The sequence below is a fragment of the Neovison vison genome, chromosome 13, assembly GCF_020171115.1.
Source record: "Neovison vison isolate M4711 chromosome 13, ASM_NN_V1, whole genome shotgun sequence".
NCBI classification, from domain to species: domain Eukaryota; kingdom Metazoa; phylum Chordata; class Mammalia; order Carnivora; family Mustelidae; genus Neogale; species Neogale vison.
Window position 1 is genome coordinate 148,864,371 of NC_058103.1, and position 15,551 is coordinate 148,879,921.

Consider the following 15,551-nt stretch of genomic DNA (forward strand, 5'->3'; position numbering starts at 1 on the left):
GGTGCCATGTGGTCACTTCAGAGACACGGATCGCAGAAGGCCTCCCTGGCCTGGGAGGTGAGGAAGCAGGCCGGGCAGTGTTCCGGGGACAGGGGCACATCTAAGGGAGAGTGGGTACGACAGGCCCCGAGGAGGGAATGCCTACTGTGCTGAGGAAATGAAGAGGCTGGCGTGGCTAGAGTGAGAGGAGGCCGAGAGGGGACCGGCTGGGGGTACAGAATTACGTGGGGCCTTGAAGGCCGCTATCGAGGCTCAGAGTCAGATGAGCAACCATGAAAGGTCTGAGAAGACACGTGACGATTTGTGTTTTAATAGCATCATTCTGGCTGCTGAGCTGAAAAGAGACCGAAGAAGTGGGCACTAGGGTAGAAGCAGGGGGACCCATCGGCCCCGGGAGTGATGACAGTGACTCGGGCCAGCGTGTGCGGGGTGCAGTGGGGAGGGGCTGCTGGATTCGGAACTCGCGCCCGTGAAAGAGCCGACCTGACTGTTACTGGGCTGGAGATGCCATGTGCGAGAAAGGAAGGAGGGGAGGCTGTCTCCAAGGTGCCAGGCTGGGAAACGAGAACAGAGTGGCATTTACCGAATTGAAGGACTTTTAAGAGAACAAGACTTGAAGGCGAAAAGCTCAGTTTGAGATGTTAAGTTTGAAACCCTGGTTTGACATCCAAGTGAGGAGGTCAAGTAGGCAGCTGGAGACATGATTCTGGAACTCAGAGGAAAGGTCTGAGCTGGAGATATCAAAGCTCTGAGAGGTGAGGTAACAGTGTACTGTCGACCTTTATCAATTCCATTTTCTGGGCCATCTTCTCGGGTGCCCTCCCTCCTCAGGAGCTTTGTACTATCGCTTGATGCCATCTCTCAATAAACTTCGTTGCCCGCCAAAATATATATATATTTTATACATACATCTATGTGTATGTGTGTATGTATGTATGTATGTATGTGTACACACACACACACACACACACTCCATTTTCTGACTGGGTCTTAGTACTGATTTCCTCATCGCCTAGCTGATCAAAAACTTTAATTTGACAAAAATATCTGGGGAAGTTTTCTGACCCCAACCACCAAAACTCCCTTGACCAATTTTAATTGCTTGGTCAACATGATTCTATCTCACTGAATCCAGACATAACTTATTAGGTTGCTGGACATTTTAATCAAAGTCACGTCACAGTCTTGTGTGACAAAGGGAACGTGAGAAAAGAAATGGACTTTAGGTATGTCCGTCTGACTTTCTGAGAAGTCTGTCAGGCCTTATTCCACTACGGTTTTGACCTTCCTCCAGCAAGGGACTCCGAGTGTAGGAATTAGCTGTGGGCGAGGCAGCCGAGGGCCCATGAGCTGCCGCTGCTAACCAGAGGCTGCCTGTGCTCTTCCGAGGCAGGGCTCATGGGTCCAGTGGCCATCACAGCTGTGGCCACAAACAAGAGCCCTGAAGGAACTGTCTTAAACAACGTATTTCTGACACACAACCTCGTTTTCTCCTAGAGTACAGAAAGATAATTCTGCACATCAAGTTTTCTCCCAACTGGTTAGCGACCCCACAGGCTTCCCAAGTCGTAAAGTACGGGCCAGGAAACAAAAGCGCTCACAGGTCCATGCTCTGCGGATGGTCTCCCTCCAGGCGAACGCACCTTGAGAAGGGTCCGAACTAAACCTGCGGGGCTGTTACACAGCGGAGACTGGGGGCTGCGACGGCCTGTCTGACTGGGCACCACCTTTCCTATACTTTTCCCTCTTTCTTTTATGTCTTTTTAATTTAATTTCACCCCACAGCGATTATTTTAAACACTGACCATTGGCAGGCACCGTGCCCACGGGAGTATGCCACCCCACGCCCTCTCCGCCTCCACAGAGAGGCTGAACACTGGCTATGGGCCAGGCATGGCTCGGGGCACCATACCGAATACACAGTCTGCTGAAACTTGAACTCACAGCTGGTTTTGTGAAGTTCATTTTCCTCTAGACGTTTAAGAATCTACCTCTGGAAGATCAAACCAGCAAAAAACTCACATATGGATTCTTTGATACTTCTCCTTGGTAGCAGAACCACGTTCACTGAACTGAGGCCTGGAATGATGCCACTGGCTTCCATTAGGGATGCTGTAAAAAACAGCGCTGTGAAACCCTTCACACTGTTCACTGGAATGATCCTATTACATTCACCAGCAATACACCAGGTGGCAAGCTCCTAGTTCTACAGTGCATTAAGGAATGCCTAGAAAATGTTTACTAAGTAAATAAAAGTGACCACATAATGTCAGTAAATAGTTGATTTGTTCTATATGGCGGAAATGTGATAATCTTTTTTATTAAAGCCTGCCTGGTCCCAGGGATACGATACAATCGTTTGGAAATAGGTCCTAGAGAAAAAGCACAGTAATGTTATAGATGTAAACTGGAGACAGGAATGGAGCAAATAGAAAAATATGTATCATAAAGCCCTTTGTACTTATTATAGGTAAAACATTAATCTCTAAACTTTCTAGCAACCTCTATGGAAGAAAACATGGTAATGGTGCATAGTATGTATGCAGTGTCTTTTTTTTTTTAAAGATTGTATTTATTTATTTGACACACAGAGATCACAAGTAGGCAGAGAGGCAGAGAAAGAGGGGGAAGCATGTCCTCACTGAGCAGGGAGCCCAGTGTGGGGCTCGATCCCAGGACCCTGAGATCATGACCCGAGCCAAAGGCAGACGCCTAACGACTGAGCCACCCAGGAGCCCCTACACAGTGTTTTTTAGATAAAAACAAAAGAAAATAAAACCAACTTTCTGAAAGAAACAAAACTATGTCTCACATGAAGCCAAGAAATAAATATGTCTTAAGGGCCTTCAGTCTCCTAGCTAGCTCTCTTTCTTTTTTATATTTTTGTTTTAATTTTTTTAAAAGATTTTATTTATTTTTATTGAGAGAGAGAGAGGGAGCATGAGTTCGGGGAGGGACAGAGGGAGATGGAGAGAGAGAATCTCTAGCAGACTCCACGGTGAGCACGGAGCCCAATGCGGGGCTCAATCTCACGACCCTGAGATCATGACCGAGATGAAATCAAGTCAGACGCTCAACCAATGAGCCACCCAGGCACCCCATCACTAGCTCTTTCCAGGAAAGAATGAAGATGTCAGAATGGCAGAGACCGCAAGCTAAGAAGTCCGTGCCTGACTCTACTACTTCAAATGAACACAAGGGAGGGCCCTGAACCTGAAGACTGTAAGAGACAGTGTTTAGCTTTCCCCCCATCTGCAGTTCCTACTCCATTACGTCCTTGCTCTAACGGACCACAAACATTTCCACTGTGTCAAGACTGCCAACCATCTCCTAGTATCTACTGTCTTCTTTCTTTTTATTAATGGATTACTCCTTCCAATTATTTCCCCATTAAGAGTTGCCCTGCTGGTGGCCGATTTCCCAATTCCTGACAGTAACACGTGGCCATGTGACCCAGTCTGTGCCACTGCACTGAATCCAAGTGTACGTGATATATGCAACTTTCTTGTCATCTCCTTACAAAGAAGTTACCTGTTCTTCATGTTCTCTCTTTTCCCCTTCCCTCTACCTGTAAGATGCACAGATGCTGCTAAGCCCTGCTTCGTTTGTTTGCTTTTAAATAAGCAGACAGGGGGCACCTGGGTGGCTCAGTAGGTTGAGGCCTCTGCCTTCGGCTCAGGTCATGATCCCAGGGTTCTGGGTCGAGCCCCGCGTCGGGCTCTCTGCTCAGCAGGGAGCCTGCTTCCCTCTCTCTCTCTCTCTCTCTCTGCCTACTTGTAATCTCCATCTGTCAAATAAATAAATAAAATCTTTTAAAAAATAAATAAATAAATAAGCAGACAGGAGCAACACTCCAGGCAATGACAGGACAATGTGACAGAAGGAACCTGGGTCCCTAGAGCAAAGTAGTAGTCTACTCACCTCCATCTACCTGCCTATCCCTGGACTGTTTCAGAGAAAGAATTTTCTGTATTCTTTGAGACCCTGTATTTTGAGGTTCCTTTATTTAGCAGTTTAGCCTGTATTCTAACCAATGCAATTTAAAAACCTTATTAAGGTTGTATGTTTGCTTCAGGGTTCAACAAAATTAAAGAGCCTGAGACAACATAACTTTGTTGTACAATATATAAATGGATGAAGTTTCTCTAAAAGGAAATGTACAAGAGCAATAGAAGAAATTTACTGGGAGTGGTAAGGAGATACCTTAGGACTTAAAAGTGTCCTAAAGGAGATTCTGGGTGATGTCCAACATTTACACAGAAATAACATTCGAAAGCAAAATCAATGAAAAATCTTCACATTAAGAAAAATACATTATTGGGGTGCCTGGGTGGCTCAGTGAGTTAAGCCTCTGCCTTCGGCTCAGGTCATGATCTCAGGGTCCTGGGATCCAGCCCTGCATCGGGCTCTCTGCTCAGTGGGGAGCCTGCTTCCCCCTCTCCCTCTGCCTGCCTCTCTGCCTGCTTGTGATCTCTGTCAAATAAATAAATAAAAGCTTAAAAAAAAAAAAGGAAAAATACATTATTAAGCTTGGTAATTTTATATAATTGCGATCCTTTTAATAACATATAAAATGTCATAGAACAGGTATAAGCATCGTAATTTAGTAGAAATTAGAGTTGCTGAAGCTTTAAGTTGTTTTGTTGACTTACGTTTCATGGGTGCCAAAAAAGAAGATAGGATACTTGTTTGCTGGGGGCTTCACAGCTCCCTCTGGGAGTTCATCAATCTGTTAAAAATAAATTTAGTTATTAAATATTCAGTGAAATCATGTAAAATAGCATAAGCATGATATAAACATTGTTTTGATAATTTCAAAATAAAATTATTCTAATCAAAATCCCAATAGTTTTTCTTTTTTGAATCTTACAAATGATTCCAAAGTTCCTATTTGGCCCACCATGTGGAGAGTAACTCTGTAAATTGATTATAACCATTATAATACATAACCAGGAGCCAAAACTACTCATTTCCTTTGACTCGACAGAACTGCTGCTGGGAATCTGTCCTAGAGAAATAGTTAAAAAGAGTAGTATTAAGAACAAAAAATCCAAAAGATGCACCTTCTGGAGATGACAGTGAATTTTTACACACACACACCCCCACACCCCCAGAAACATGTGCTGTAAGATAAAGAATTATTATGAAAATTAACTCATGAAATATATTGTCATTAAAAATTATCATCTCTTGCCTGGGCTTTTGCAAGTCTCTCTTACCACCCATTTAAGCTAGAATTACCTTTTTAAATTTCATTTTATTTTTTAAGTAGTCTCCACCCCAGCGAGGAGCCCAATATGGAGCTTAAACTCAAGACCCTGAGATCAGGACCTGAGATGAGATCAAGAGTCTGATGCCCAACTGACTGAGCCACTCTGGAGCCCTCCTCTTTATTTTTATTTTTAAATATTTTATTTATTTGTCAGAAGGACAGACTGAGAGACAGCAAGCAAGAACAAGCAGGGGCAGCGACAGGCAGAGGGAGAAGCAGGCTCCCCACTGAGCAAGGAGCCCAACACAGGACTCGATCCCAAGACCCTGGAATCAGAACCCGAGCCAAATGCAGATGCTTAACCGACTGAGCCACCCAGGTGTCCCTAGAAACCTTTTAAAACAGACATTTGATTATCTCACTTTCTTGCTTCAAATCCTTCTATAACTTTTCATTGCTTATAGCATTCTTAGCTGTGCATATGAAACCTCTGGAACTTTGAAAAATATATACTTTGGGGGTGCCTGGGTGGTTCAGTTAAGCCTCTGCCTTTGGCTCAGGTCATGATCTCACGGTCCTGGGTTCGAGGCCCACATCGAGCTCTCCTCCCGCGGCCTGCCTGCAGCTCCTCCTGCTTGTGCTAATAAATCAATAAAATCTTAAAATATACATATTGCATGCATACACACACACACCCCTCAGTCCTCCCCCAGGGACTTACTGATTCCTACATATAGCCGGGCTTGAGGTCCTCTAGTAAGATAAAGTTGAAACCCTTCAGTTATTATATACTTATACATCCATAATTCCTTACAGTGTGTCAGGAAATGGTCCTTGCCTCACAAATCTCCATCCGCAGCCCCAGCTTTGCCTCTGAACTCCTATGACTCGGACAGGATTACGCGGACCTGCAGGCAGGAAACTGCCAAGGTCTACAAAGCACTTCCATTCACAGGTCCTCCAAGCAGCTCAAGCTGGAGGAAGCCTATGAAGAGGAGAAGGGGCCCAACTGCAGTTCAGAGAGCAAGAGGCAGGGCGTGGGGCCCGGTCCCCCGAAGAGCTGTGCAGGCCCCCTCACTCACACACGGCCTGGGGAGGACACCAGCACACGCTCACCCGGAACCGGAGGAAGCTGTATCAGAACAGACACCGTGTGTGTGGAGGAAAGGGGAACTTCGAGTCTAGAACATGTAAAGTCCTGCTTCTGATTTAAACTGCGACATCAAAGGGATCACTTCATCTCTTGGGGCCTTGACTTCCACATCTATAAAATGAGGTGGTTGCACTTGGTGACTTCTCGATTTCCTTCAAGTCCTGAAATACCATGGCTTGTCTAAAACAGAACTAACTTCCCTTGAATCTGTTTTTCTTAATCTTAATTATTGGTATAATCTGTTACTAAGAAAGAAACCTTCATCTTTTTATTATCTCCTCAAGCCCCATATTCAGTTTTTCATCTAATTCTCCCAGATCAGCTCCGGAAAGGTCTCTCAAATTGATCATCACTCCCATTAGTAAATTTAGTTCCCTGAACAAGCTCTCATGATCTTTCAACAAGGCCGCTATAGCGCTCCAAGTATCTCCTTGTCTCCAGGCTTCCCCCCCATCCCACCCCGTTACATTCACTACTGCCCTACAAAGACAGTTTAAAATGAATTAATTTATTATTTATTAATTATTATTATATATTATTATAGAATATATATTATATAATTATAATATAGATTATAATTTTAAAATTATTATTATTATAATTCACTAAACATTCAATAATACATGTGTGTGGCAATATATGATAAAAACCATAATTTTAGGGGGCACCTGCGTGACTCAGTGGGTTAAAGCCTCTGCCTTTGACTCAGGTCATGATCTCAGGGTCCTGGGATCGAGCCCCGCATCAGGCTCTCTGCTCAGCAGGGAGCCTGCTTCCCCCTCTCTCTCTGCCTGCCTCTCTGCCTACTTGTGATCTCTCTGTCAAATAAATACATAAAATCTTTTTTAAAAAAAAAACATAAAATTTTCCATCTTAACTATGTTTAAATGTATAGTTCAGTAGTAACAATATTCATTGTTGTGACATATACCTCCAGAAAGTGAATAACTGTATTTTTAATGGACAAAAAATGGAACTTAAAATGGAAATACATGTTAAATATGTTGTGGGCATACTGTTTTGTCACTCTTATAAAAAAAAAACAAAGTATACAATTTAAAAAGAAATCTTTTAAAACCTTCTTTCCAACAAAAATACAACTTTTGGTTAAACTCTTCTTTTGCTATAATGTTACATAAGTAGCATCTATTGCAGAGGTTGCAAAGTGATGGCCCTTGGGCCATTTTTGGCCTGAAAATAAATTTTGTTTGGCTCATACAGAGTTTTTTGCTTTTTAACTGAATTAGTTACCAACACTTTAAATGGGAAGATTCACATTAAAATCCATGTTAATAGCTTCTGTCAAAAAATATAAAAGACGTGGATAAGCAAGAATTCCCACAAGGCGACAGTTTGCCAACATTTTCAACGGTTGCCACCTTTAGACAAAGTATGTGCCCTCAAGTATGTTTGTTACATGCCCACCGCTTTCTAGATAATGTAAATGCTTGTGTTCCTTATTTATATTGTTTACCTGGCCCCTTGGAATATTTGAGTCTGTGTCCCTGTAATAAATACTGTCAAAAATAGCATAGCCGGCCTTACCACCAGGAAGCTGTTACTCACTGCATTTTATTGAGAATCTTTGTTTTTAACTCTTTTGAAAATTAAGACTTTGGCAATTCTGGAGTAACAAGTTGTTCAAGTAGATACATCTTCCTGAACTAATTAAAAAATGTACCTCCCAGGCACTGTTTTTTGGCTCCCATAGTGAACGGCAAGTGGCTACAGGACTTTATCTTCAGAGTTTGTTTTTCTCGGTTTCTGTTTTCCTGACTTTGTACTTTGTTATTTTTACTTTTGTTTCTGGTTCTTGGCTATGTTTGGTTTTGATTTTGGTCTGTACACAGCGAAATGTTATGCCCTATTACAGGATGATGGTGACCTCTTGCCTTTCGGAATGACATGGCAAAAAACAATCTGGTGTATTAGTCTTTCCGTTTGCAGAAGAATGTCTGGCTTCTATTAGAAAGAAGAAAAGCCCTTTGGAGACCTAGAACAGTGAATGTGTGTGCTCTGTGCCTCTTTTAACCTGGACCTGAACCTGTAGACCTGAAGCCACAAGCTCTCTGTGTTTGTACTTGACAATACAAACCCCTCCTTTTGTGATTTTGAAACATTTTTCTACCCAGAAAATGGTCTTAACAATTTATATATAATTTTCTTAAAATAAAAGAGCTCTTTTTATTGGTTTGCAGATACTAATATGACTTACAAAAATGTGATATAATGGAAAAATAAATAAAAATACACATATTACATAAACATAAGTTTTCTTTATATTACATTCATATATAATATGAAGGAATATAAAACCTAAGAATCCTCAGGAGAAAAAGAAGTGAATGTACAGTATGTTCAATATGGTAGCCTTACTGTTCTTTATTCATTTGTCTGCTTTGATCATTAGAGAGACACTCAGGAATGTCAGAGACCAAGCCTCTACCCCTTGAAGTCTACAGGTCTACAGCCCTATGGGAGGAAGGCAACCTCTTATTTCCTAGAAAACCTAAGAGTTTCATCCCTGGACCTTCACCCTTAGTGTTTCCTGGGGACTCACTAGAAATGCTAGTTCTCATTCCAGAATCCTAACCAACTGACTTAGACACCTTGGGAGTTAAGCCCAAGAATCGAATCAATGTTTTAAGAAGACTCCAGCTGATTCTGAATTACACTGTACGATGTTCCAGCCTCTTGCTGTGGTTCCTGCGGGTGGACTGCCTTCATTTCTTGTGATTAATGTCTCACTTTATCTGCAGGACTTTTGCACTGAGACTGCAAAAATGCACCAATGCAGGATTGTTTTCCTAATGCTTTAAAATGTATAAAATGTCAACATTTCTGTTTTTTATTAAAGGAGTACTGTATTATAGTCAATGTGGTGACCATCTAAGAAAAAAAAATCCTACTCACAGAAACTGATAGGTCAGAGGCATCTATATAAAAAATCCAAATTTAGGTAATCAAAGTGAACAAATCAGACTGGTGACAATTTTGGTGTAAAAACAACCTCGTGTGGATTTAATCATTGTAGAATGTGATATAAGCAAATGTTTTATTTTCTTAAGTAAAATTTGGTTTGGTTTCCTAATGAAGACACTAATTACATTGGAACTTCTTAAATAGGTCTACTGATAACAAGCTAATATTACTTCCATATGATGTTAAAGATCAAGGAAAATGTAAATGAATTATATTCCTGACAAGTTTTTCTATATCAATGGTAATATATTCTGTGGTATGTTAGATTAAACATAATTTCCAAAAGTTCACTTTAGGACACTGGACTATTATCATATTGAATTAACGAATGGATAATCTTTGTATCCTTGAATAATTTCTAAATAAAATAAAATACTGAAACATTGGTAATGATGTGTAGTTTTACAATATATAGAATTTGAACTTTTATATGTTGTGTGGTGACTATTTTTGCTAGTCTAAGGAGGCAGAGAAAGGATATGTGTGCTATGTTTGCCCGTGAGCATTGACGGTTTGTTAAAACACTTATATACGACAATAATCCCTCAAGTTATCTGACTCTCTGTGAAACAGAGGTTAGTTACTTTGGTTAAATTGTAAATAATGGGGCGGTGTCTGGGTGGCTCAGTTGGTTAAGAGTCTGCCTTTGGCTCAGGTCATGGTCCCAAGGTCCTGGGATTGAGCCCCATGTCAGGTTCTTTGATCAGCGGGATTCTGCTTTTCTCTCTCCCCCTGCCTGCTGCTCCCCTGCTTGTGCTTTCTCTTTGTCAAATAAATAAATAAAATCTAAAAAGGGGATTGAGACTACACTTAAAAACAATCGTGGCACAGAAGTGTAACCAGGTAGGCAACATAATGGGATGTGTTTTGCTTATTAATGGGAAAAGATTAGTTTTGTACTTGAGGTCAAGTATCTGGGTTGTTCCAGCATGTGGGAGAGGATTAAGGAAGCTAAAACCCAATATTCAAAGAATACTGAAAGCTACAGGTTTGTAGAAAGGAAAGTTTTCTTGTGTTGGGACAAAATACTACAAATAGTCTAAAAATATGCAATGAAATATTAAAATGTTGCCAAAGCTGGTTCAGTTTGTTCTTCTTTTTAATTGAACTATAACTGACATACAATATCCTATTAGTTTCACATATACATCATATCAACACTATTACATATTATGAAATGATCTCCACAGTAAGTCATCAACTGTCACCACACAAAGTGACCATAGTGACTCTCTACCTGGTGCTTTACATCTCATGACTTGACACTAAGTTTGTAGCCTCAATCCTCTTCACCTATTTGCCTGCCCCATCTCCACCCCTCCCCACTCTCGTAACCAACAGTTTCCTCTATCTGTAAGTCTCTTCAATTTTATAAGTTTCTGAGTTTTATTCATTTGTTTTTTAGATTCCACATAAAAGTGGAATCATATGTATTTGTCTTTCTCTGCCTGACTTATTTCACTTATCATAAAACCCTCCAGATCTACCCATGTTGTCACAAATGGCAATGGTTCACTTTTTATGGGCAAGTAATATTCTACCATATACATACACTGCATCTTCTTTACCCAATCACCTATCGACACACACAGTTCCATATCTTGGCTATTCTAAATGATGCTACAATAAACAGGGATGCATACATCTCTACAAATTGATATTTTCATTTTCTTTGGATAAATACCAGTGGAATTGCTGGATTGTACAGTATTTCTATTTTCAGTTTTTTGAGGAACCTCCTTACTGTTTTCCACAGTGACTGCACCAATTTACATTCTTACAACAGGGTATGGTGTTCCCTCTTTTCTACATCCTTGCCAACACTTGTTCTTTTGTCTTTTTGATATAACTGGCTCATTTTTTATTACTTATTCTTAAGATTAAAAAGGGTGAGCTTATAAATACATTAATATCGAATATTTATTAAGATAAAACAAGAAGTTGGCTTTCTCTGTTAAAATAACAAATTGGGTCTTGGAGTATCCTGTTCCTAACAAGATGTGGTATAAAAACAGTATTCTCAGAATAACTCACGTAGCTAGCAGAGATGCTGTATTTCACTAGACTTCCTAGTGACTTCCTAGAATTTATACTGTCATATCCTTAAATTTGTTTTTAAACAAACAAAAGTTCCTTGCTAAAGAATTATGGTTCTTAAAAAAAAACAAAAAACAAAAAAACTGGATTACCATCTTCCATGTTCACTTAAAACATTGTTTCTTTAAGTCATTATTCATTATTTTCAGAAATATAAGTTCCTATCTTAATCAAGGGATCAGCTCTTCTCTGAGAACTCTCGTGATGCCGCGGAGATCAGAGAACTTCCGGGCAACAAATTCTGCTCAGGCCGTGGTGTAAGACCCGAAGCTCGGTACTGCCAGCCCTCCAAGTGATGAAAACAAGGCAACCACACTCTTCCGCGGGAGCCCCACTCTCTTGATACTCCGAAGCCCACCTCCCACTGCCCCTGGTTGTTCACTCTACTCCTCAGTGCAACGCCCACATGGCCCTGCATGGCCCGCGGTGCCCTCTTCCTCTCGGGCGGCAGTTCATGTAATTAATAAGCTGCGGTCTAGTCGTCTGCGCGGTGATGTGGGTTGAGGCATCCCCGTAATCGTACGGTGGGAATCCCTCTCTCAGCAACAGGGTAAACAGGAGGGTATGAAAACCCTGGAACCAACATTAGGGGAATCTAATCAGGATACTAGGGGCCAGGGGTTCCACACTGGTAGCTTACTGGTTCCGTTCACTATAGTCCATGCAGCAGTCGGGGGTTGGGGTGCAGGGGTCCTAAGAGCCAGAAGGGCAGGCAAACACACTCAAGCTCCCTCCTTCGGCAATGCCTTTTCTCTCAGAAGTGCCCTTGGCCCATTCCCTGACTTTGTTCAAATCTCTGCTCATACACTACCTCATCAGAGAGACTTCCTTACAACCCAATTAAAAATAGCACCTCTCTGGGACACCTGGGTGGCTCAGCTGGTTAAGCGTCCACCTTCGAGGGTCCTGGGATCGAGTCCCACACAGGGCTTCTTGCTCAGCGGGGAGCCCGCTTCTCCCTCTGCTGCTGCTCTCGTGGCCTGTACTCACTCGTACATGCTCTCACTCTCTCTCTCACAAATAAATAAATAAAATCTTAGAAGCATAAAAAAGAATATAATCTCTGTGCAGGGGAAATGTGTTCTTTACACAGTAGCCCAAATGCCTAAAACAGGATAATAAATACTCCTTGAGGACCAAGGTTTCCTTATTGACTTAGGACATGAAGAAGCCTACATTTGCACATGGAGAAAATTAGTGATTCCAACTACGACGGGGAAGAGAAAGCATATCATGGAACACTTTCAATAACAGGTTACTAAGAAAAAACTATTCTGAGGTTATAGTATAAAGGAGTCTCTATGCTTAAGAAAAAAAAAAAGGAATGACAAGCAAACTTGTCTCTGAGTATGCCAATAAAGATCTGAGGGGCTGGCAGAAAAGAATAATGAAAAGAATAGAGAAAAAAAGACTATTTTAGGTATCAAAGTGTATACAATGAAGTTAAATTACAGAGGAAAAAAAAACTTGTGATGTTATTCTAAAAATGGCTTTAGATAAAGAGTTCTACAAACGAGTCAACAGATTTACTGCAGGGTAAAATGAGGAAAGCACATTACAGAAAACAGAAATGTGCACAAGATAAAGGGGAAAGAATTCTTAAAATGTGACTATATTTGACTTAATAAACAGGTTATTCATCAATTTAATATTTGAAAATAACACTCTGTTAAAGAATCACAAGCATGACTATATGGAAATCGTTCCCAAAATAACAATTCAAAAAAATCTCTAGAAAAGCAGTCCCTAATAACTTTAAGTATGTAAAAACCATCACCTCTTAGTTGATAGAGCAATTTCATAGACATGTTGTTTTTTACTCCACAGAACTTTGGAAACCTTGACAATTTTATCTTTAAAAGAATTATAAGTAATTTTGAGAGGTCGTGATATACTCAGAATGCAGGGCTTTTAACCTTGTGGTAGGCTCCCTAGGGGGCAGGCTGGGCAATTAACTGCAGACCTGCACTAGCACGGCTGATTCTGGAGACGGGGCATGTGCTGGGTACTAACTCATGCCTCATCCTCATGGTACACCTTAGGGAAGGCCAGTCTCTGACAACTGGAAAAACTCGGGTTCCAAAAAGGAAGGGATTTGGTTTATGATTGTCATAGAAGATCTTCATTTAAGCCTCCAGGCCCTCTTTTTTTTTTTTTTTTTTAATTTCGGAAGTCACATTTTAAATTGAAATGTCTAAAAATCTGGCCTATTCCTTCAACTCTCCCTCAGTCCCCACAGTCTTCTAAGCAACTGTCCACATGGGTTCAATTTTGAAAAGGTATGAAATACACTTGTTTTTTAGGTTTCACTTTTACTGAGGTAAAAATTTATATATATAGTGAATTATACTGGTCTTAAATGAATAAGAATTTGATACATCATAGACCCATATAACCCATCCTAATCAAGTATAGAACATGAAGTCAGCTCAGAAAGCCTCCTCATCCTCCCTACCAGTTACTGCAGGCCCACCAAAGACAACCACTTCCCAGATTTCTGTCACCAGAGATCAGTTTTGCCTGTTTCTCAACTTAAAATTTAAAAATAATAATAATAAAAATTTTAAAAAGGGAAGAAGTCTTTGTTATTGGCCTCTTCTACTTAATGTGTTTTTGTTGTTTTTTGTTTTTTAAGATTTATCTATTTATTTTTGTGAGAGAGAGGACAAGTACAAGGGAGAGGCAGAGGGAGAGCGAAACTCAAGTGGAATCCACACCAAGCTTGGACCCTAACAGCGGGCTTAATCCCATGACCTTGGGCTGAGATCATGACCTGAGCCGGAGCCAGCAGGTGCCTGCTTAACCAACTGCGCCACCCAGGCACCCATTCAACGCGTTTTTGAGATGACTTCGTATTATTTAAGTAGTTTGTTCTTTTATACTACCAAGTAGTCTTCCACTATACCCATTCCCCTGGGGGTGTACTGATGGGACATTTGTATTGTTTCCAGGTTTGGCTATTGTGAATGAAACTGCTATACACATTCTTGCACTCTTTTTTTTTTAATTATATGCTTTCAGTTCTCTTGGATAAATACCCAGGAGAATGATTACAGGGTAAAGCCTAGGTAAATGTTTACCTGTGTAAGAAACTGCCAGACTATTTTCCGAAGTGGTTACTGTATCGTATTGTTCTTTCAAACAATATATGAGAGCTCTCCTTGCTCCCCATCCTGACGGACCCCATCCTGACCGACACGGTTCGCAGTACAGCCAGCCTTTCCAATTTCAGCCATTCTGTTCGGTATGAAGCAGAATCTATCGTGATGATCTTTTAACACACCGAACTACCACAATACTCTGTGCACTGATCCAAGAGAAATCAAAGCACATGACCACACAAAGATCTGTACGAGGAGGTACACAGCAGCTTTACTCACAAGAGCCTGGCCTGAAAGCAGCCAGGCCTTCACCAGCAGGAGAGTGGCCAAGCGAACTGCAGTGTCCTCATACATGGGAATAATATTCAACAATAAACAAGATGTCGTGATCAACATACAATAACATGGATGAATCTTAAAAACATGTTAAATGACAGAAGTCTTACCATAAAAGAATACTGCGTGATGCCATTTACATGATGTTCTAGACAAGGAAAAGCTACTTTATGGTGAAAAAAGTCTTAACATTGCTAACTTCGGGGACTTAGGGATTGGAAAGAAGCGTGGGAAAATTTTCTGGGACGATGGCAATGCCCCATATGCTGATTGGGATTTGGGTTATGTAGGTGTACAAATCTGTCACAATTCATCCTATGAAACACTTAAGACTTAGGCATTCACTATGTATTAGTTTTCCTCAAAAAATGTAAATAAATGTTAAATTCCAGTTTATTATATGCATGCTGAAGTGTATGGGATGAAATTCTATGCAAATTAATTTAAAATACATAAAAAATAAAGTGGATTGATGGATAGAGAGAGAGATTGTTAGAAGGATAGAAGTGTGATAAAACCAACCTAGGAAAATGTTAACTGTAGAATCTAGGTTGTGGATATACAGTGTTCACTTTGTATTTTAACTTTTCTGTATTTTCAATATACTTTGGTAAAAATATGTAGAATGGAGATAATAGGAGGGTAGTAGACCAAGTTGGTTATATCCTTG

General features: G+C 40.7%; 2 protein-coding genes across 2 annotated transcripts in view; one reads left to right on the forward strand and one right to left on the reverse strand.

The window, feature by feature from the left end:
* Positions 1-1,836, forward strand: part of TM6SF1 (transmembrane 6 superfamily member 1) — a 49,780-nt gene extending 47,944 nt beyond the window's left edge. The window contains exon 11 of the transcript XR_006381737.1: positions 1,498-1,836. The gene's annotated coding sequence lies outside the window, so the exon portion shown is untranslated. The remainder of the gene's footprint in view (positions 1-1,497) is intronic.
* The window catches only part of HDGFL3 (HDGF like 3), a 73,205-nt gene that overhangs the window by 18,618 nt on the left and 39,036 nt on the right, over positions 1-15,551 (reverse strand). The window contains exon 2 of the mRNA XM_044231463.1: positions 4,653-4,729. Coding sequence (XP_044087398.1) covers positions 4,653-4,729 — 77 coding nt within the window. The remainder of the gene's footprint in view (positions 1-4,652; positions 4,730-15,551) is intronic.